Source organism: Coregonus lavaretus (genome assembly GCF_964263955.1).
Source record: "Coregonus lavaretus genome assembly, contig: HAP1_SCAFFOLD_2059, whole genome shotgun sequence".
Classification (NCBI taxonomy): Eukaryota; Metazoa; Chordata; class Actinopteri; order Salmoniformes; family Salmonidae; genus Coregonus; species Coregonus lavaretus.
Window position 1 is genome coordinate 6,113 of NW_028157336.1, and position 25,195 is coordinate 31,307.

At 40.6% G+C, this 25,195-nt stretch overlaps 1 protein-coding gene across 2 annotated transcripts; it reads left to right on the forward strand.

The window, feature by feature from the left end:
* The first annotated feature begins 48 nt into the window (after nt 1–48).
* Nucleotides 49–24,095, forward strand: LOC311125527 (cytokine receptor-like factor 3). 2 transcript variants are annotated; one of them, XR_014612885.1, is made up of 10 exons: nt 49–181; nt 8,197–8,404; nt 8,792–8,879; nt 9,049–9,226; nt 19,756–19,813; nt 20,220–20,384; nt 21,141–21,279; nt 21,388–21,500; nt 21,652–22,730; nt 23,785–24,094. XR_014612885.1 is itself a non-coding variant. In XM_084199563.1 (9 exons), exons 1-9 carry the CDS (start codon nt 65–67, stop codon nt 21,918–21,920), a joined length of 1,335 nt encoding a protein of 444 aa, XP_084055689.1. In that variant the 5' UTR covers nt 49–64; the 3' UTR covers nt 21,921–24,095. The 2 variants fall into 2 exon arrangements, 1 of the variants encoding a protein (XP_084055689.1); XM_084199563.1 differs by having other exon boundaries at nt 21,652–24,095.
* The last annotated feature ends 1,100 nt before the right edge of the window (nt 24,096–25,195 follow it).

Consider the following 25,195-nt stretch of genomic DNA (forward strand, 5'->3'; position numbering starts at 1 on the left):
CTGATAACGTGTGTGTGTGTGTGTGTGTGTGTGTGTGTGTGTAGGAGCAAGGCGGTACAGCAGGATGTCTATAGAGGCTGAGGCATTGCTGCAGGAGGCTAAGGAGAGTATAGAAGCAGCTCAGAATTACAGGAGCGAACTACAACAACGCCTACATGGACTCAGCCAGGCACGCAAACAGGTAATAATACATACCTACAACAGCGGTCCAACTCACACACACACTCCTCCCTCTCTCTCTCTCCCCCTCCTCCCTCTCTCTCTCTCCCCCTCCTCATTCTCTCTCTCCCCCTCTCTCTCTCTCCCCCTCCTCCCTCTCTCTCTCCCCCCCTCCCTCCCGCTCCTCCCTCCCTCGCTCCCCCTCCCCCCTCCTCCCTCTCTCTCAGGCTAATTGTAAACAATGCTGTTATTTCCTGCTCCTCTAAAAGTAAAGCAGAGAAAGAGAGGTAGGTGAAGAAAGAAACACAACTCATTGGCCAAACCGGAGGTGGCGTGAATGCAATGTAGTCCAACTCCTGAACTAAAAAGCACATTCTATTGAAAACATGCTATGTAGTTCAGGAGAGGACTTCATCTGTGTCTGTAACTAGGTTTCCATCCAATTGGCAACAGATTTTAATGCGAATGTTCTAAAATCCGCATAAAAACAATATGCAGATTTTCCCACCAGAGATGTTTCCATCAAACTGACGTGTTGCAGTTAAAAGGCTGTGTGGTGACGTAGTGCACATAAAAAACCACAAGGTTAAATTCCCATGTAATGAATAGGGGTGTAGCGGTACACGTATTGGTGCCGAACCGGTCAGTACAGGACCTCGGTTGGATCTGCACCGTGAACCCGAATACATACAACAACAAAAAATAGACAAAAAGCACTAGGCCCATAGACTAGGCCTACGCTGGGTTGTAGGCCTCTGCCTCTTGAGGAAATCTGAGCTGAAAAACATTTCATGCTATTCCGTTAAAACAACTAGAGCCTATGCTCTAGTTAAAAAATTAAATTAAAAATTAAATGTAAATCTTAATTGGTGCATTTCAAACTGTCCTTTTGTGAGGCGCCGCCGGGAACTAGTTCTGTACGATGGCGAGTGGTGGGGTGGATAAACCAGGAGGATTCTCCGTCGTTTAAATATCAATTTTGGCTTCCCAGTAGATCACAATGGCGAGGAACAGAGAGTTGTGGATTGAAACCTTAACCGTATGTCACCACTGCACAACGAGAATAGCCCATGCATCTGCCAACACCTCAAACATGTTGACGCTTTTATGCCGACGTCACCCCAATATTCCTACCGCAGGAACAAGATGGAAACGCAAAAAAACAACACAGCTTTGTCTCCCCTCTGCATTCAAGCAGCCCTTCGCAGCTGATTCTGACTGGGCCAAAGATTAACTTCACCCTCTCGCACCCGTTTCAGTAAAATGGGTAGTACCCGCTCTAATGAATTGAAACGGACACTTTATCTACAGTATGGTTCTGTTCTGCTCTCTGGCGCCCACTGTTCCCATCCATTATCTGGCACACCTCTATCACCTTGCTCTCCTTTCCTCTCCCAGCTGTAGAGTCCAGTTTTGGGCCATTTTTCCCATAACCCCCTTCTTCCCCAGGGATGAGTCATCATTACTGTAATATGAGACGAGGCAGGCAGGAAAAGCTGCTCTGTCACACACATTACTAGGATCGTGTGACGTCCGTGAGCTGTGTGTGTGCCTTAGACGCTTCTGGAAGAGAAGAACAAAACATCCTGTAGTCTCTCTCTCTGTCTCTCTGTCTCTCTGTGTCTCTGTCTCTCTGTCTCTCTGTCTCTCTGTCTCTCTGTCTCTCTGTCTCTCTCTCTCTCTGTCTCTCTCTCTCTACCTCTCTCTCTCTCTCCCTACCTCTCTCTCTCTCTCTCTCTCTACCTCTCTCTCTCTCTACCTCTCTCTCTCTCTACCTCTCTCTCTACCTCTCTCTCTCTACCTCTCTCTCTACCTCTCTCTCTACCTCTCTACCTCTCTCTCTGTCTCTCTGTCTCTCTGTCTCTGTCTCTGTCTCTGTCTCTCTGTCTCTGTCTCTTCTCTCTCTGTCTCTCTCTGTCTCTTCTCTCTCTGTCTCTCTCTCTGTCTCTCTCTCTCTCTCCCCCTCTCTCTCTCTGTCTCTTCTCTCTGTCTCTCTCTCTCTGTCTCTCTCTCTCTCTTTAAGGGCTTTATTGGCATGGGAAACGTGTGTTAACATTGCCAAAGCAAGAGAAGTAGATAGTAAACAAAAGTGAAATAAATATTAACAGTAAACATTCCACTCAGAAGTTTCAAAAGAATAAAGACATTTCAAATGTCATATTATTTATATATACAGTGTTGTAACAATGTGCAAATAGTTAAAGTACAAATGGGAAAATAAATAAACATAAATATGGGTTGTATTTACAATGGTGTTTGTTCTTCACTGGTTGCCCTTTTCTTGTGGCAACAGGTCACAAATCTTGCAGCTGTGATGGCACACTGTGGTTTTTCACCCAGTAGATACAGTGGGGGAAAAAATGTATTTAGTCAGCCACCAATTGTGCAAGTTCTCCCACTTAAAAAGATGAGAGAGGCCTGTAATTTTCATCATAGGTACACGTCAACTATGACAGACAAAATGAGACTTTTTTTTTTTCTCCAGAAAATCACATTGTAGGATTTTTAATGAATTTATTTGCAAATTATGGTGGAAAATAAGTATTTGGTCAATAACAAAAGTTTCTCAATACTTTGTTATATACCCTTTGTTGGCAATGACACAGGTCAAATGTTTTCTGTAAGTCTTCACAAGGTTTTTACACACTGTTGCTGGTATTTTGGCCCATTCCTCCATGCAGATCTCCTCTAGAGCAGTGATGTTTTGGGGCTGTCGCTGGGCAACACGGACTTTCAACTCCCTCCAAAGATTTTCTATGGGGTTGAGATCTGGAGACTGGCTAGGCCACAGGACCTTGAAATGCTTTTTACGAAGCCACTCCTTCGTTCCCCGGGCGGCGTGTTTGGGATCATTGTCATGCTGAAAGACCCAGCCACGTTTCATCTTCAATGCCCTTGCTGATGGAAGGAGGTTTTCACTCAAAATCTCACGATACATGGCCCCATTCATTCTTTCCTTTACACGGATCAGTCGTCCTGGTCCCTTTGCAGAAAAACAGCCCCAAAGCATGATGTTTCCACCCCCATGCTTCACAGTAGGTATGGTGTTCTTTGGATGCAACTCAGCATTCTTTGTCCTCCAAACACGACGAGTTGAGTTTTTACCAAAAAGTTATATTTTGGTTTCATCTGACCATATGACATTCTCAGAATCCTCTTCTGGATCATTCAAATGCACTCTAGCAAACTTCAGACGGGCCTGGACATGTACTGGCTTAAGCAGGGGGACACGTCTGGCACTGCAGGATTTGAGTCCCTGGCGGCGTAGTGTGTTACTGATGGTAGGCTTTGTTACTTTGGTCCCAGCTCTCTGCAGGTCATTCACTAGGTCCCCCCGTGTGGTTCTGGGATTTTTGCTCACCGTTCTTGTGATCATTTTGACCCCACGGGGTGAGATCTTGCGTGGAGCCCCAGATCGAGGGAGATTATCAGTGGTCTTGTATGTCTTCCATTTCCTAATAATTGCTCCCACAGTTGATTTCTTCAAACCAAGCTGCTTACCTATTGCAGATTCAGTCTTCCCAGCCTGGTGCAGGTCTACAATTTTGTTTCTGGTGTCCTTTGACAGCTCTTTGGTCTTGGCCATAGTGGAGTTTGGAGTGTGACTGTTTGAGGTTGTGGACAGGTGTCTTTTATACTGATAACAAGTTCAAACAGGTGCCATTAATACAGGTAACGAGTGGAGGACAGAGGAGCCTCTTAAAGAAGAAGTTACAGGTCTGTGAGAGCCAAAAATCTTGCTTGTTTGTAGGTGACCAAATACTTATTTTCCACCATAATTTGCAAATAAATTCATTAAAAAATCCTACAATGTGATTTTCTGGATTTTTTCCCCTCAATTTGTCTGTCATAGTTGACGTGTACCTATGATGAAAATGACAGGCCTCTCTCATCTTTTTAAGTGGGAAAACTTGCACAATTGGTGGCTGACTAAATACTTTCTTTCCCCACTGTAAGTGAGTTTATCAAAAATTGGGTTTGTTTTCGAATTCTTTGTGGATCGCTGTAATCTGAGGGAAATATGTGTCTCTAATATGGTCATACATTTGGCAGGAGGTTAGGAAGTGCAGCTCAGTTTCCACCTCATTTTGTGGCAGTGTGCACATAGCCTGTCTTCTCTTGAGAGCCAGGTCTGCCTACGGCGGCCTTTCTCAATAGCTAGGCTATGCTCACTGAGTCTGTACATAGTCAAAGCTTTCCTTAAGTTTGGGTCAGTCACAGTGGTCAGGTATTCTGCCACTGTGTACTCTCTGTTTAGGGCCAAATAGCATTCTAGTTTGCTCTGTTTTTTTGTTTGTTCTTTCCAATGTGTCAAGTAATTCTCTTTTTGTTTTCTCATGATTTGGTTGGGTCTAGTTGTGTTGTTGTTGTTGTTGTTGTTGTCCTGGGGCTGTGTGGGGTCTGTTTGTGTTTGTGAACAGAGCCCCAGGACAAGCTTACTTAGGGGACTCTTCTCCAAGTTAATCTCTCTGTAGGTGATGGCTTTGTTATGGAAGGTTTGGGAATCGCTTCCTTTTAAGTGGTTATAGAATTTAACGGCTCTTTTCTGGATTTTGATAATTAGCGGGTATTGGCCTAATTCTGCACTGCATGCATTATTTGGTGTTTTTCGTTGTACACTGAGAATGTTTTTGCAGAATTCTGCATGCAGAGTCTCAATTTGGTGTTTGTCCCATTTTGTGAATTCTTGGTTGGTGAGCAGACCCCAGACCTCAGAACCATAAAGGGCAATGGGTTCTATAACTGATTCAAGTATTTTTAGCCAGATCCTAATTGGTATGTCAAATTTTATGTTCCTTTTGATGGCATAGAAGGCCCTTCTTGCCTTGTCTCTCAGATCGTTCACAGCTTTGTGGAAGTTACCTGTGGCGCTGATGTTTAGGCCGAGGTATGTATAGTTTTTTGTGTGCTCTAGGGCAACAGTGTCTAGATGGAATTTGTATTTGTGGTCCTGGCAACTGGACCTTTTTTGGAACACCATTATTTTTGTCTTACTGAGATTTACTGTCAGGGCCCAGGTCTGACAGAATCTGTGCAGAAGATCTAGGTGCTGCTGTAGGCCCTCCTTGGTTGGTGACAGAAGCACCAGATCATCAGCAAACAGAAGACATTTGACTTCAGATTCTAGTAGGGTGAGGCCGGGTGCTGCAGACTGTTCTAGTGCCCTCGCCAATTCGTTGATAAATATGTTGAAGAGGGTGGGGCTTAAACTGCATCCCTGTCTCACCCCACGGCCCTGTGGAAAGAAATGTGTGTGTTTTTTGCCAATTTTAACCGCACACTTGTTGTTTGTGTACATGGATTTTATAATGTCGTATGTTTTTCCCCCAACCCCACTTTACATCAATTTGTATAGCAGACCCTCATGCCAAATTGAGTCAAAAGCTTTTTTGGAATCAACAAAGCATGAGAAGACTTTGCCTTTGTTTTGGTTTGTTTATTTGTCAATTAGGGCGTGCAGGGTGAATACGTGGTCTGTCGTACGGTAATTTGGTAAAAAGCCAATTTGACATTTGCTCAGTACATTGTTTTCACTGAGGAAATGAACTAGTCTGCTGTTAATGATAATGCAGAGGATTTTCCCAAGGTTGCTGTCTCTCTCTCTGTCTCTCTCTCTGTCTCTGTCTCTCTCTCTCTGTCTGTCTCTCTGTCTCTCTCTCTCTGTCTCTCTCTCTCTCTCTCTCTCTCTCTGTCTCTCTCTCTCTCTGTCTCTGTCTCTCTCTCTCTCTGTCTCTCTCTGTGTCTCTCTCTCTCTCTCTCTCTCTCTCTCTCTCTCTCTCTCTCTCTCTCTCTCTCTCTGTCTCTGTCTCTGTCTCTGTCTCTGTCTCTGTCTCTGTCTCTGTCTCTGTCTCTGTCTCTGTCTCTGTCTCTCTCTCTGTCTCTCTCCCTCTCTCTGTGTCTCTCTCTCTCTCTCTGTGTCTCTCTCTGTCTCTCTCTCTCTCTTCAAGGGGCTTTATTGGCATGGGAAACGTATGTTAACATTGCCAAAGCAAGTGAAGTAGATAGTAAACAATAAATATTAACAGTAAACATTACACTCACAAAAGTTCCAAAAGAATAAAGACATTTCAAATGTCATTATGTCTATATACAGTGTTGTAACAAATGTGCAAATAGTTAAAGTACAAAAATAAATAAATAAACATAAATATGGGTTGTATTTACAATGGTGTTTGTTCTTCACTGGTTGCCCTTTTCTTGTGGCAACAGGTCACAAATCTTGCAGCTGTGATGGCACACTGTGGTATTTCACCCAATAGATATGGGAGTTTATCAAAATAAATTTGTTTTTGAGTTCTTTGTTGGTCTGTGTAATCTGAGGGAAATATGTGTCCCTAATATGGTCATACATTTGGCAGGAGGTTACGATGTGCAGCTCAGTTTCCACCTCATTTTGTGGGCAGTGTGCACATAGCCTGTCTTCTCTTGAGAGCCAGGTCTGCCTACGGTGTCCTTTCTCAATAGCAAAGCTATGCTCACTGAGTCTGTACATAGTCAAAGCTTTCCTTAATTTTGGGTCAGTCACAGTGGTCAGGTATTCTGCCACTGTGAACTCTCTGTTTAGGGCCAAATAGCATTCTAGTTTGCTCCGTTTTTTTTGTAAATTCTTTCCAAGGTGTCAAGTAATTATCTTTTTGTTTTCTCATGATTTGGTTGGGTCTAATTGTGTTGCTGTCCTGGGGGTCTGTTTGTGTTTGTGAACAGAGTCCCAGGACCAGCTTGCTTAGGGGACTCTTCTCCAAGTTCATCTCTCTGTATGTGATGGCTTTGTTATGGAAGGTTTGGGAATCGCTTCCTTTTAGGTGGTCTCTTTTCTGGATTTTGATAATTAGCTGGTATCGGCCTAATTCTGCTCTGCATGCATTATTTTGTGTTTTTACGATGTACACAGAGGATATTTTTGGCAGAATTCTGCATGCAGAGTCCCGATTTGGTGTTTGTCCCATTTTGTGAATTCTTGGTTGGTGAGCGGACCCCAGACCTCACAACCATAAAGGGCAATGGGTTCTATAATTGATTCAAGTATTTTTAGCCAGATCCTAATTGGTATGTTGAATTTTATCTTCCTTTTGATGGCATAAATGCCCTTCTTGCCTTCTCTCTCTCTCTCTGGTCTCTCTCTCTCTGGTCTCTCTCTCTCTGGTCTCTCTCTCTCTTTCTTACTCTCTCTGTCACACCTCTTATCTCTCTCTCCCCAGGCTGTATGTCCTCCACTCCCAGTGGACATGTCATTGTATTCCAGATGACAATATTAGCTTTCCCATCCTCCTCCGTCCCAAAATATTTATTATCTTAGGCAACATCCCAAATGGTACCCTATTCCCTCCATAGTGCACTACCATTGGGTCCTGGTCAAAAGGAGTTCACTATATAGAGAATAGGGTGTCATTTAGGACACTGTCCTTATCTCCACAAAACTGATAGACACCAGGAAGTGATGCAATGGCTCCAGTGAGGCATTTCCTGTTTTATCAGTGCAGCGCCTCTGCTCTCTTCGGTTTCCTTCTCTCTGTCTCGCTCTCATAGTCTAAGTGAGAGTGAGAGGAGGACTGTCAGTCAGTGAGTGTGTCCCAAAAAGCTCCCTATATAGTGCACTACTTTTGACCAGAGCTCTATGGGCCCTGGTCAAAAGTAGTGCACTATAAAGCTACTAGCCATTTGGGACAGAAATAGTATGAAACTACCAGACTGACAGGAGTTCAGCTCAGCATGCTTGTCTGTTAAGAGGAACTGAAACGGAGACTGAGTTTCACTGCAAACGACTAACCACCAGCTTCCTGTTCCGTTGGGGGACTGGCACTGTTTCCAAATGCTAACGTTTTAGCATTTCTCGCACAAAGTTAGCATATAAATGTAACCAATCAATCAATCCCCACCCTGTCCCTCCAGGCGCGAGGCAGCTCGTCTCAGGCCAGGGAAGCGTTGAAGCGTCATTTCTATAAACTAGAGATTAAAACAATTTAACTGGTCCATTCTCCTCTCTCTCCCTCCTTCCTCTCTCCTCTCCCTCCTTCCTCTCTCCTCCCCCTCGTCCAGGTGCGAGGCAGCTCGTCTCAGGCCAGGGAGGCGCTGAAGCGTCATTTCTCTGAGCTCCAGGCGGCTGTGACCCGCCTCCTGGTGGAGCGCCTGAGCGTGCTCCTTAGCGAGGTGGATGTCATCGAGCAGGACAGCGTACGACCGCTGGACGACTGCCAGAAACTCATAGAACATGGAGTCAGCACTGCCGACGAGCTTCTCCGTGAGGGTAAGGTATAGGCAGACGGAGGGACGCATGGACCGAAAGGTTGCTGGTTCGAATACCACTAAAATGCTGTGCCCTTGAGCAAGGCACTTAACCCTGACTGCTCCAGGGGGCGCTGTACAATGGCAAACTTGGCCGTGATCACACTCCCTGAGAGTGTCTCAGGGGGAGTTGGGGATATGCAAAAAGACACATTACCGTAATAACCCCCCAAATTATTCTGACTCTTTTTATTACACACCATCAGAATCCTGTTTCCCCTATTGCTCCGGTCCTCTTCCTCAGTACCAAGAAACCTCAGGGGCCTCCTATTTCATGATTCATCTACAGTAATTCAACTGATTTAAAGGTTTTAATCTCTCTTTCTCTCTCCCCCTCTCCTCTCTTCAGGTGAGGTAGCTATCCGTTGTGGTGTGGGGGAGAAGGAGGACAAGCTGGGGAGTTTCACCAAGAAGGCCCTTCAGATCCAGCTGGACAGGTGGATAGAGAGAGAGAGAGAGAGAGAGAGAGAGAGAGAGGGGGAGGGAGCGAATTATCATACTCTCTTTGTGTATGTTGTAACTTTTAAGTATACAATGTAAAGGTTAACTCGGCGTGTGTGTGTGTGTGTGTGTGTGTGTGTGTGTGTGTGTGTGTGTGTGTCCCAGCCTCCCGGAGGTTCCAGTGTTGGTAGACGTGCCGTGTGTATCTGCCCAGCTGGATGCCTCTCTGCTGGGCGCGGTGAGAGAGAGAGTGTCACGCCACGGATCAGTCTCTTCACACCCTCCAGTCCAGATAGAGGAACTCCAGGAGAGACCTGGCAGTGTGTTAGTACGCTGGTGTAAGGTGAGGGGACACACCCTACAGATGTTATAACCCTGATATGAACTAACACACCCTACAGATGTTATAACCCTGATATGAACTAACACACCCTACAGATGTTATAACCCTGATATGAACTAACACACCCTACAGATGTTATAACACTGATATGAACTAACACACCCTACAGGTGTTATAACACTGATATGAACTAACACACCCTACAGGTGTTATAACACTGATATTAACTAACACACCCTACAGATGTTATAACACTGATATGAACTAACACACCCTACAGGTGTTATAACACTGATATGAACTAACACACCCTACAGGTGTTATAACACTGATATGAACTAACACACCCTACAGGTGTTATAACACTGATATGAACTAACACACCCTACAGGTGTTATAACACTGATATGAACTAACACACCCTACAGGTGTTATAACACTGATATTAACTAACACACCCTACAGATGTTATAACCCTGATATTAACTAACACACCCTACAGGTGTTATAACACTGATATGAACTAACACACCCTACAGGTGTTATAACACTGATATGAACTAACACACCCTACAGGTGTTATAACACTGATATTAACTAACACACCCTACAGATGTTATAACACTGATATTAACTAACACACCCTACAGGTGTTATAACACTGATATTAACTAACACACCCTACAGATGTTATAACACTGATATGAACTAACACACCCTACAGATGTTATAACCCTGATATGAACTAACACACCCTACAGATGTTATAACACTGATATGAACTAACACACCCTACAGATGTTATAACCCTGATATTAACTAACACACCCTACAGGTGTTATAACATTGATATGAACTAACACACCCTACAGATGTTATAACACTGATATTAACTAACACACCCTACAGATGTTATAACACTGATATGAACTAACACACCCTACAGGTGTTATAACACTGATATGAACTAACACACCCTACAGATGTTATAACACTGATATGAACTAACACACCCTACAGGTGTTATAACCCTGATATGAACTAACACACCCTACAGGTGTTATAACACTGATATTAACTAACACACCCTACAGATGTTATAACCCTGATATTAACTAACACACCCTACAGGTGTTATAACACTGATATGAACTAACACACCCTACAGGTGTTATAACACTGATATTAACTAACACACCCTACAGATGTTATAACACTGATATTAACTAACACACCCTACAGGTGTTATAACACTGATATTAACTAACACACCCTACAGATGTTATAACACTGATATGAACTAACACACCCTACAGATGTTATAACCCTGATATGAACTAACACACCCTACAGATGTTATAACACTGATATGAACTAACACACCCTACAGATGTTATAACCCTGATATTAACTAACACACCCTACAGGTGTTATAACATTGATATGAACTAACACACCCTACAGATGTTATAACACTGATATTAACTAACACACCCTACAGATGTTATAACACTGATATGAACTAACACACCCTACAGGTGTTATAACACTGATATGAACTAACACACCCTACAGATGTTATTAACTAACTAGTACACTGTACTGTGGGGTGTTATGACCCTGATATTAACTAACTAGTACACTGTACTGTGGGGTGTTATGACACTGATATTAACTAACTAGTACACTGTACTGTGGGGTGTTATGACACTGATATTAACTAACTAACTAGTACACTGTACTGTGGGGTGTTATGACACTAATATTAACTAACTAACTAGTACACTGTACTGTGGGGTGTTATGACACTGATATTAACTAACTAATACACTGTACTGTGGGGTGTTATGACACTGATATTAACTAACTAACTAATACACTGTACTGTGGGGTGTTATGACACTAATATTAACTAACTAACTAGTACACTGTACTGTGGGGTGTTATAACACTGATATTAACTAACTAGTACACTGTACTGTGGGGTGTTATGACACTGATATTAACTAACTAAAACACTGTACTGTGGGGTGTTATGACACTAATATTAACTAACTAACTAGTACACTGTACTGTGGGGTGTTATGACACTAATATTAACTAACTAACTAGTACACTGTACTGTGGGGTGTTATGACACTGATATTAACTAACTAAAACACTGTACTGTGGGGTGTTATGACACTGATATTAACTAACTAAAACACTGTACTGTGGGGTGTTATGACACTGATATTAACTAACTAACTAATACACTGTACTGTGGGGTGTTATGACACTAATATTAACTAACTAACTAGTACACTGTACTGTGGGGTGTTATGACACTGATATTAACTAACTAGTACACTGTACTGTGGGGTGTTATGACACTAATATTAACTAACTAACTAGTACACTGTACTGTGGGGTGTTATGACACTAATATTAACTAACTAACTAACTAGTACACTGTACTGTGGGGTGTTATGACACTAATATTAACTAACTAACTAGTACACTGTACTGTGGGGTGTTATGACACTGATATTAACTAACTAAAACACTGTACTGTGGGGTGTTATGACACTGATATTAACTAACTAAAACACTGTACTGTGGGGTGTTATGACACTGATATTAACTAACTAACTAATACACTGTACTGTGGGGTGTTATGACACTAATATTAACTAACTAACTAGTACACTGTACTGTGGGGTGTTATGACACTAATATTAACTAACTAACTAGTACACTGTACTGTGGGGTGTTATGACACTAATATTAACTAACTAACTAACTAGTACACTGTACTGTGGGGTGGTATGACACTAATATTAACTAACTAACTAGTACACTGTACTGTGGGGTGTTATGACACTGATATTAACTAACTAACTAGTACACTGTACTGTGGGGTGTTATGACACTGATATTAACTAACTAACTAGTACACTGTACTGTGGGGTGTTATGACACTGATATTAACTAACTAACTAGTACACTGTACTGTGGGGTGTTATGACACTGATATTAACTAACTAGTACACTGTACTGTGGGGTGTTATGACACTAATATTAACTAACTAACTAGTACACTGTACTGTGGGGTGTTATGACACTAATATTAACTAACTAACTAGTACACTGTACTGTGGGGTGTTATGACACTAATATTAACTAACTAACTAGTACACTGTACTGTGGGGTGTTATGACACTGATATTAACTAACTAATACACTGTACTGTGGGGTGTTATGACACTGATATTAACTAACTAACTAACTAGTACACTGTACTGTGGGGTGTTATGACACTAATATTAACTAACTAACTAGTACACTGTACTGTGGGGTGTTATGACACTAATATTAACTAACTAACTAGTACACTGTACTGTGGGGTGTTATGACACTAATATTAACTAACTAACTAGTACACTGTACTGTGGGGTGTTATGACACTGATATTAACTAACTAACTAGTACACTGTACTGTGGGGTGTTATGACACTAATATTAACTAACTAACTAGTACACTGTACTGTGGGGTGTTATGACACTGATATTAACTAACTAACTAGTACACTGTACTGTGGGGTGTTATGACACTGATATTAACTAACTAACTAGTACACTGTACTGTGGGGTGTTATGACACTGATATTAACTAACTAGTACACTGTACTGTGGGGTGTTATGACACTGATATTAACTAACTAACTAGTACACTGTACTGTGGGGTGTTATGACACTGATATTAACTAACTAGTACACTGTACTGTGGGGTGTTATGACACTAATATTAACTAACTAACTAACTAGTACACTGTACTGTGGGGTGTTATGACACTGATATTAACTAACTAACTAACTAGTACACTGTACTGTGGGGTGTTATGACACTAATATTAACTAACTAACTAACTAGTACACTGTACTGTGGGGTGTTATGACACTGATATTAACTAACTAACTAGTACACTGTACTGTGGGGTGTTATGACACTGATATTAACTAACTAACTAGTACACTGTACTGTGGGGTGTTATGACACTGATATTAACTAACTAGTACACTGTACTGTGGGGTGTTATGACACTGATATTAACTAACTAACTAGTACACTGTACTGTGGGGTGTTATGACACTGATATTAACTAACTAGTACACTGTACTGTGGGGTGTTATGACACTGATATTAACTAACTAACTAATACACTGTACTGTGGGGTGTTATGACACTAATATTAACTAACTAACTAGTACACTGTACTGTGGGGTGTTATGACACTAATATTAACTAACTAACTAGTACACTGTACTGTGGGGTGTTATGACACTGATATTAACTAACTAACTAGTACACTGTACTGTGGGGTGTTATGACACTGATATTAACTAACTAACTAGTACACTGTACTGTGGGGTGTTATGACACTAATATTAACTAACTAACTAGTACACTGTACTGTGGGGTGTTATGACACTGATATTAACTAACTAGTACACTGTACTGTGGGGTGTTATGACACTGATATTAACTAACTAATACACTGTACTGTGGGGTGTTATGACACTAATATTAACTAACTAAAACACTGTACTGTGGGGTGTTATGACACTGATATTAACTAACTAACTAGTACACTGTACTGTGGGGTGTTATGACACTAATATTAACTAACTAACTAGTACACTGTACTGTGGGGTGTTATGACACTGATATTAACTAACTAATACACTGTACTGTGGGGTGTTATGACACTAATATTAACTAACTAACTAGTACACTGTACTGTGGGGTGTTATGACACTAATATTAACTAACTAACTAGTACACTGTACTGTGGGGTGTTATGACACTGATATTAACTAACTAACTAGTACACTGTACTGTGGGGTGTTATGACACTAATATTAACTAACTAACTAGTACACTGTACTGTGGGGTGTTATGACACTAATATTAACTAACGAACTAGTACACTGTACTGTGGGGTGTTATGACACTGATATTAACTAACTAACTAGTACACTGTACTGTGGGGTGTTATGACACTAATATTAACTAACTAACTAGTACACTGTACTGTGGGGTGTTATGACACTGATATTAACTAACTAAAACACTGTACTGTGGGGTGTTATGACACTGATATTAACTAACTAAAACACTGTACTGTGGGGTGTTATGACACTAATATTAACTAACTAACTAGTACACTGTACTGTGGGGTGTTATGACACTAATATTAACTAACTAACTAACTAGTACACTGTACTGTGGGGTGTTATGACACTAATATTAACTAACTAACTAACTAGTACACTGTACTGTGGGGTGTTATGACACTGATATTAACTAACTAGTACACTGTACTGTGGGGTGTTATGACACTGATATTAACTAACTAGTACACTGTACTGTGGGGTGTTATGACACTGATATTAACTAACTAATACACTGTACTGTGGGGTGTTATGACACTAATATTAACTAACTAACTAGTACACTGTACTGTGGGGTGTTATGACACTAATATTAACTAACTAACTAACTAGTACACTGTACTGTGGGGTGTTATGACCCTGATATTAACTAACTAGTACACTGTACTGTGGGGTGTTATGACCCTGATATTAACTAACTAACTAGTACACTGTACTGTGGGGTGTTATGACACTGATATTAACTAACTAACTAACTAGTACACTGTACTGTGGGGTGTTATGACACTAATATTAACTAACTAACTAGTACACTGTACTGTGGGGTGTTATGACACTAATATTAACTAACTAACTAATACACTGTACTGTGGGGTGTTATGACACTAATATTAACTAACTAGTACACTGTACTGTGGGGTGTTATGACCCTGATATTAACTAACTAACTAGTACACTGTACTGTGGGGTGTTATGACACTGATATTAACTAACTAGTACACTGTACTGTGGGGTGTTATGACCCTGATATTAACTAACTAGTACACTGTACTGTGGGGTGTTATGACCCTGATATTAACTAACTAACTAGTACACTGTACTGTGGGGTGTTATGACCCTGATATTAACTAACTAGTACACTGTACTGTGGGGTGTTATGACCCTGATATTAACTAACTAACTAGTACACTGTACTGTGGGGTGTTATGACACTGATATTAACTAACTAGTACACTGTACTGTGGGGTGTTATGACACTGATATTAACTAACTAACTAGTACACTGTACTGTGGGGTGTTATGACACTAATATTAACTAACTAACTAACTAGTACACTGTACTGTGGGGTGTTATGACACTGATATTAACTAACTAGTACACTGTACTGTGGGGTGTTATGACACTAATATTAACTAACTAACTAGTACACTGTACTGTGGGGTGTTATGACACTGATATTAACTAACTAGTACACTGTACTGTGGGGTGTTATGACACTGATATTAACTAACTAGTACACTGTACTGTGGGGTGTTATGACCCTGATATTAACTAACTAGTACACTGTACTGTGGGGTGTTATGACCCTGATATTAACTAACTAACTAGTACACTGTACTGTGGGGTGTTATGACACTGATATTAACTAACTAGTACACTGTACTGTGGGGTGTTATGACCCTGATATTAACTAACTAGTACACTGTACTGTGGGGTGTTATGACCCTGATATTAACTAACTAACTAGTACACTGTACTGTGGGGTGTTATGACCCTGATATTAACTAACTAGTACACTGTACTGTGGGGTGTTATGACCCTGATATTAACTAACTAACTAGTACACTGTACTGTGGGGTGTTATGACACTGATATTAACTAACTAGTACACTGTACTGTGGGGTGTTATGACACTGATATTAACTAACTAACTAGTACACTGTACTGTGGGGTGTTATGACCCTGATATTAACTAACTAACTAGTACACTGTACTGTGGGGTGTTATGACACTGATATTAACTAACTAACTAGTACACTGTACTGTGGGGTGTTATGACACTGATATTAACTAACTAGTACACTGTACTGTGGGGTGTTATGACACTGATATTAACTAACTAGTACACTGTACTGTGGGGTGTTATGACACTGATATTAACTAACTAACTAATACACTGTACTGTGGGGTGTTATGACACTAATATTAACTAACTAACTAGTACACTGTACTGTGGGGTGTTATGACACTAATATTAACTAACTAACTAGTACACTGTACTGTGGGGTGTTATGACACTAATATTAACTAACTAACTAGTACACTGTACTGTGGGGTGTTATGACACTGATATTAACTAACTAACTAGTACACTGTACTGTGGGGTGTTATGACACTAATATTAACTAACTAACTAGTACACTGTACTGTGGGGTGTTATGACACTAATATTAACTAACTAACTAGTACACTGTACTGTGGGGTGTTATGACACTGATATTAACTAACTAGTACACTGTACTGTGGGGTGTTATGACACTAATATTAACTAACTAACTAGTACACTGTACTGTGGGGTGTTATGACACTGATATTAACTAACTAACTAGTACACTGTACTGTGGGGTGTTATGACACTGATATTAACTAACTAACTAGTACACTGTACTGTGGGGTGTTATGACACTGATATTAACTAACTAGTACACTGTACTGTGGGGTGTTATGACACTGATATTAACTAACTAGTACACTGTACTGTGGGGTGTTATGACACTGATATTAACTAACTAACTAGTACACTGTACTGTGGGGTGTTATGACACTGATATTAACTAACTAGTACACTGTACTGTGGGGTGTTATGACACTAATATTAACTAACTAACTAGTACACTGTACTGTGGGGTGTTATGACACTGATATTAACTAACTAACTAGTACACTGTACTGTGGGGTGTTATGACACTAATATTAACTAACTAACTAATACACTGTACTGTGGGGTGTTATGACACTGATATTAACTAACTAAAACACTGTACTGTGGGGTGTTATGACACTAATATTAACTAACTAACTAGTACACTGTACTGTGGGGTGTTATGACACTAATATTAACTAACTAACTAACTAGTACACTGTACTGTGGGGTGTTATGACACTGATATTAACTAACTAACTAGTACACTGTACTGTGGGGTGTTATGACACTAATATTAACTAACTAACTAGTACACTGTACTGTGGGGTGTTATGACACTGATATTAACTAACTAACTAGTACACTGTACTGTGGGGTGTTATGACACTGATATTAACTAACTAACTAACTAGTACACTGTACTGTGGGGTGTTATGACACTGATATTAACTAACTAACTAGTACACTGTACTGTGGGGTGTTATGACACTAATATTAACTAACTAACTAGTACACTGTACTGTGGGGTGTTATGACACTGATATTAACTAACTAGTACACTGTACTGTGGGGTGTTATGACACTAATATTAACTAACTAACTAGTACACTGTACTGTGGGGTGTTATGACACTGATATTAACTAACTAGTACACTGTACTGTGGGGTGTTATGACACTAATATTAACTAACTAACTAGTACACTGTACTGTGGGGTGTTATGACACTGATATTAACTAACTAGTACACTGTACTGTGGGGTGTTATGACCCTGATATTAACTAACTAGTACACTGTACTGTGGGGTGTTATGACACTAATATTAACTAACTAACTAGTACACTGTACTGTGGGGTGTTATGACACTGATATTAACTAACTAGTACACTGTACTGTGGGGTGTTATGACACTAATATTAACTAACTAACTAGTACACTGTACTGTGGGGTGTTATGACACTGATATTAACTAACTAAAACACTGTACTGTGGGGTGTTATGACACTAATATTAACTAACTAACTAGTACACTGTACTGTGGGGTGTTATGACACTAATATTAACTAACTAACTAGTACACTGTACTGTGGGGTGTTATGACACTGATATTAACTAACTAACTAACTAGTACACTGTACTGTGGGGTGTTATGACACTGATATTAACTAACTAACTAGTACACTGTACTGTGGGGTGTTATGACACTGATATTAACTAACTAACTAACTAGTACACTGTACTGTGGGGTGTTATGACACTGATATTAACTAACTAACTAACTAGTACACTGTACTGTGGGGTGTTATGACACTAATATTAACTAACTAACTAGTACACTGTACTGTGGGGTGTTATGACACTAATATTAACTAACTAACTAGTACACTGTACTGTGGGGTGTTATGACACTGATATTAACTAACTAACTAACTAGTACACTGTACTGTGGGGTGTTATGACACTAATATTAACTAACTAACTAGTACACTGTACTGTGGGGTGTTATGACACTGATATTAACTAACTAACTAACTAGTACACTGTACTGTGGGGTGTTATGACACTGATATTAACTAACTAACTAACTAGTACACTGTACTGTGGGGTGTTATGACACTAATATTAACTAACTAACTAGTACACTGTACTGTGGGGTGTTATGACACTGATATTAACTAACTAGTACACTGTACTGTGGGGTGTTATGACACTAATATTAACTAACTAACTAGTACACTGTACTGTGGGGTGTTATGACACTAATATTAACTAACTAACTAGTACACTGTACTGTGGGGTGTTATGACACTAATATTAACTAACTAACTAGTACACTGTACTGTGGGGTGTTATGACACTGATATTAACTAACTAAAACACTGTACTGTGGGGTGTTATGACACTAATATTAACTAACTAACTAGTACACTGTACTGTGGGGTGTTATGACACTAATATTAACTAACTAACTAGTACACTGTACTGTGGGGTGTTATGACACTGATATTAACTAACTAGTACACTGTACTGTGGGGTGTTATGACCCTGATATTAACTAACTAACTAACTAGTACACTGTACTGTGGGGTGTTATGACACTGATATTAACTAACTAACTAACTAGTACACTGTACTGTGGGGTGTTATGACACTAATATTAACTAACTAACTAACTAGTACACTGTACTGTGGGGTGTTATGACCCTGATATTAACTAACTAACTAACTAGTACACTGTACTGTGGGGTGTTATGACACTAATATTAACTAACTAGTACACTGTACTGTGGGGTGTTATGACACTAATATTAACTAACTAACTAACTAGTACACTGTACTGTGGGGTGTTATGACACTGATATTAACTAACTAACTAGTACACTGTACTGTGGGGTGTTATGACACTAATATTAACTAACTAACTAACTAGTACACTGTACTGTGGGGTGTTATGACACTAATATTAACTAACTAACTAGTACACTGTACTGTGGGGTGTTATGACACTAATATTAACTAACTAACTAGTACACTGTACTGTGGGGTGTTATGACACTAATATTAACTAACTAACTAATACACTGTACTGTGGGGTGTTATGACACTAATATTAACTAACTAACTAATACACTGTACTGTGGGGTTGTGTTTCCTAACTCTCTCTCTCTAGGTGGATGATGAGTTTGCGGTGCAGGACTACCGTCTGCAGTATCGTCGCTCAGTGTCTGGTCAGTACCTAGGTCGAAAATATGAAGGTCGAGTCAAATGATTTCATATCCCATAACTTATTAATTTCTATGTGATTCTATATCATTCATATTTATTCAATATGATAATAATAATATGAATGCGGATGAATTTCTAAACAAAGGGTCCAGCGACGCTGTCTTAGTGTAGTGGCGCTGATCCCGTGAATCTGTTTATTTTCTCAAGTTTGCGCCCGTGAATGTTGTCCTAACCATATAATTAAATATTAGTACTTTATTAATAGTGCTTAATAATATTAATATTATATCATATTATGTGAAATATATTATAAAATGTAATTATATTAATGGTACTTTATAATCGGAATAGTGCTTTATTAATAGTAATTGATCTCTGTGGTCCTGACCTGGGTATCTTCCACTTCAGGTCAGTACGAGGATGCCTACATCGGGCCGGAGCAGGAGTTCCTGGTCCAACACCTGGACCCCCACACTGATCATCTGTTCAGGGTGTGTGCCCGGGGGGAAGGACGCACCGAGTGGAGCCCCTGGAGCGTCCCACAGACAGGATACACCACACTGGCACCCCATGGTAAACACACACACCATACTGGCACCACATGCGTCTCTGGTGCTATTTTAGCGTCTCTGGTGCTATTTTAGCGTCTGGTGCTATTTTAGTGTCTCTGGTGCTATTTTAGTGTCTCTGGTGCTATTTTAGTGTCTCTGGTGCTATTTTAGTGTCTCTGGTGCTATTTTAGTGTCTCTGGTGCTATTTTAGTGTCTGGTGCTATTTTAGCGTCTCTGGTGCTATTTTAGCGTCTCTGGTGCTATTTTACCGTATCTGGTGCTATTTTACCGTCTCTGGTGCTATTTTAGCATCTCAGAGGGTATGTGCGCGCGCAACATGTAGACGTTTGTTGGTCTCGTGTATTGTGAGTAACTGGCTCTGGTCCAGGGTGTCAGTATCCTACCACATAAACAGTCAGGGCACTAGCTCTGGTCCAGGGCGTAATGTTAGCCACTGTTGCTTGTGCAGCTAGCTAGTACACACTACCTAGGCTAGCTAGCTAGTACGCATACACTAGCTAGTACACATACACTAGCTAGTTAGTACACACTAGCAAGTACCTAGCTTGTAATTCTAAATGTAATTTCACCACCCATGTTGTTGGTGGCGGTAATGCACCGTTGTTTCTGGCATCATTCAACATCCTGTCTCATCTCCTATGTCTCAGTGGCGTGAGAAGGTGTCTGCTGGAGCCAGATCTGTTGAATGCAGTCGGCCTCGACTGAAGATGTACTGTTGTCATGGTTTCTGTCTTCTTCTGGGTGTTGTGTGTGTCAGAGTGGTGTCCAGGCAGTGAGGGCTACATCCTCAGCAGTAGAAGAAACATCGCCATGCGGAGTGACTCCTCCCCCTCTAAAGCTGGGGTTCTCTACTCCAACGCTCCAACGTACTTCTGTGGACAGACGCTCACCTTCAAGTCAGTACTCACACACTTTCTTCCTCTCTCTCTCTCTCTCTCTCTCTCTCAATCACAATCTCTAGCGTAATGTTATGCTGTGATTAATGTGTGTGCGTGCTTGTGTAGGATCTCTGCGACGGGCCAGGTGGACAAGCAGGACAGTATCGGGTTGTGTGTGGGGTGTGAGGGAGAGGCAGAGTCTCTCCAGAGAGACCAGGCTGTCTGCATCTCCACCAATGGTACACTCAAAATCACTTTTTCAAATGTTTTTTTTTTTTTTTTGTAAAGCGTACAATTGCAGAGTAGCAGCAGCGTTAAAAGTTAGAAAACTTGACTGAGATTTCTCTCTCCTTCTATCCCTCCCCTCTTCCTCCTCTCCTCTCCCTCCAGGAGCGGTGTTTGTCAACGGTAAAGAGATGACCAACCAGCTGCCTTCCGTCACCCTCGGCTCTGCTGTGACCTTTGATATGGAAGTGGTCAACCTACTTCCTGTTAGCAACAACAACAACCTTAGCGACGGAGGCAACTTCAAGCTGAGGGTTACGATTGGCTCAGGGAACCGGGAAGTGGTGTTTGATTGGCTGCTGGACCAGGGGGTGGACTGCCTGTTCTTTGGCTGTTCCTTAGCCCACCCTGGTTGGAAGGTGCTGGTGTTCTGAGGTTGCTGATTGGATAGCAGCCCTGTCAGTCCTGTCTGCTGGAGTTGGACTGCCAACCTCGTGCTGTTGTCCTGTCCCAAATCAACCCATAGACCGACCCCTTAAACCAGTGGTATTCAAACTTTTTCAGTGGGGACCCTATTTTTATGCAATAATTTATCCTGAACCCACCCCAAAAATAATGACAACCTTAAAATCGGTACATTTAGATTTTTACATCAACAAATAACCCTTCATTCATTACATTTATCTCTTATCAAAATGAAAAGAAGCCTAAATGTACTCAAATTGTATTTTTCTAATTATTTCTCAAACGTTTGTATATCGTTTCATACAATAATCTATACTCTTACTTTTTGTTTAGTGGGGTCGCGACCCCCGACTTTGAATACCACTGCCTTAGACACTTACCCCTAAACACTTACCCTAGCCTCTACCCCCTATGGCAACTTTTCAGTGTTGGGGTCAGTTCCATTTCTAAATGTGAATTCAACTGGCGTTGTTTACAGTAATGTACCCCTCCTTTACCCACTGTGTGACCCATCCGTTCCTTACACCCTGGGAAAGGTTTCAGTTGGCCTTCTGCAGCTACCTACGCTTCCTCCAGGTATGACTTGTAATGGCTGAGAGCTGTCTTCTCTGGTGTCAGAACATCTAAACTCCAGTAGCACACCTTTCTCCTCTTGGCACCTGGATCGACATAATGTATGCAAAGCCCTTTTTTGAAATGGCTGATCAGATATCCTGCCGTACGATACAGACTCACGTACCAGAACTGAACAATAATTCCTCCTTTTCAAGAGACAAATGGCACCCTATTTCCTACATAGTGCCCTATGGGCCCTGGTCTAAAGTAGTGCACTATATAGGGAATAGGGTGCCATTTTCTGTGCCAATTTCAGATGCAGACTCTCTCCAAAAGTCACAAAATGGTGGTGTTGTCTTTTAAAATGTGAGAAGAACAAGGGGTGGTTCAGAGATCTTAGAAGTGATCAGAGAGAGACGTTTTCCTTTCATCAAACGCCTGAGCTGCAAAGCATGCTGGTCTGGTTTACCACAAGACAAACACCACCACGGTGAAACAACTTACTCCAGAGATCTAAACCCTCTTCTACCATCTCTCTCTCTCGGTGTGAGCAGAACTCACGGTGTGTACAAAGTTCTAGATCTGTAAGTGTTCTGAATCAGATTCCATTTCATGCTCTTAAATGTGCTTTTTTTTTTTTTTTACGTTTTACATTTGTTTTTGCTAAGACAATCGTCATAACAGTATTCACAACCATGCAATAATGTAACTTCACTTGTAGACATTGATGTACTTTCATGTGAATTGTTTTGGGGGGGAACTTGTTCTACTTGTGAGATGTGAATTATAGAGGGCCCGTCCTAAGACACCCTATTTCCTGTTTCCTCTAGTGCACTATAGGGAATAGGGTGACATTTGGGGCGCATCCTGTGTGTCTGCAGATATGGAATGGTTGAGGAGGTCTACAGAGAGCTCTCTTCAGCAGACTGACTGTTAAATGTTTTAAAGATGTGACAGTTTCTCAGTAACATGTTAACAGGGACATGTCTGCTCATACATGCTGTAAGACACTGCTTGTAGATAAAAGGTGTATCTGAACACAGTATGTAGCTGTATATAGTTACTGTGGCAGTATTGCAGAAAGTGTTGCTTCAAGTCCAAAATCAGTGAGACTGCCATGGTGCAAGGGTAAGGTGGTGGGGTTGGAAATGGAACCAGGCCACCAGTTAAGGTACTCAACTGTCCGTCTCATCATCCACCACCCTCTTCATGCAAACATCCGTCTCTGATTCCTTTAACTGTGCGTTCGTTCTAAATGGCACCCTATTCCCTATATAGTGCACTACTTTAGAACAGAGTCCATAGGGGCTGGTCAAAAGTAGTGCACCATGTAGGGAATAGGGTTCCATTTGGAACGCAGGCTGTGACTTGTAATCAGGGTTGGGCTCAGTTCCATTTCAATTCAGGAGGTTAACTGAAATTTCCAAATTGAGGAAAAGTGGAATGTGAGTTGATTTCCTAAATGGAATTGACCCCAGTCCTGCTTGTTATAAGGCTTATTATTTTGAGATCTGTGTATACCTCATTGTACCTACCTTCAGTACAGAATGAATGCCCCAGAAAAATTAAATAAATTGCTTAGTCAGTCTATTTTGGGTTATTTTGTCTGAAATATGAAACCATCCAATTGGAGCTACGTGAAGAGATGGATAGACTTTAGGATTCTGGGCCAGCCAGGCTAGCAGACCATTTCTACTAGCCAGGGTCACAATCGGGTCTAGTTTTTAAAATTAACAGTTTTTTAAATTATGAGAAAAAAATATTCAATTTTATTTGGAACGGCAAGCCAGACAAAATTAAAAGGGCATATTTATATAATGAATATGAATTCGGAGGACAGAAATTATTAAATATTAAAGCATTAGACCTATCACTAAAAGCTTCAGTCATACAAAAGTTATACTTTAAATCCGAACTGGTTCTCAAGTAAATTAGTAAAATTGTCTCACCCAATGTTCAAGAAAGGCCTTTTTCCCTTTACTCAGATTACAACCTCTCACTTTCAGTTATTTGAAAAGGAAATAATCTCCCACATATCACTATTTCTAAAACAAGCCATAGAAAGTTGGTTGCAATTTCAATTTAATCCTCCAGAAACGACAGAACAAATAATGCAACAAATATTGTGGTTAAATTCAAATATACTAATTGACAAACTTTTTTTTTGACAGAATGTTTAAAAAAGGTATAATCTTCGTAAATTATATCATCGGTAGGACTGGTGGAGTTATGTCGCACATGCAGCTAACAAAAACATATGGAAATGTCTGCTCTACCCAAAATTACAACCAAATAATTGCAGCCTTACCACAAAAGTGGAAGAGGAAAGTGGAAGGGGGAGAAAGTAAGGAACTTGTCTGTCGGCCTTGCATTAAAGAACATAATTGGTTAAGGAAAACTGTGATAAATAAAAAAGTATATCAGTTTCACTTAAGGACCAAAGGATTGACAGCCGTCCCATATAGATTGCAAAATAGTTGGGAAGAGATCTTTGACGTACCGATCCCATGGCATAGTGTTTATGAACTGACACGCAAAACGACACCGGATTCAAAAATTAGAATCTTTCAATTTAAATTATTATATAAAATTCTTGCTACCAATAGAATGTTATTTATATGGGGGATACAATCTTCCCAGCTCTGCAGATTTTGCAGTGAAGAGACAGAATCATTAGATCATTTGTTTT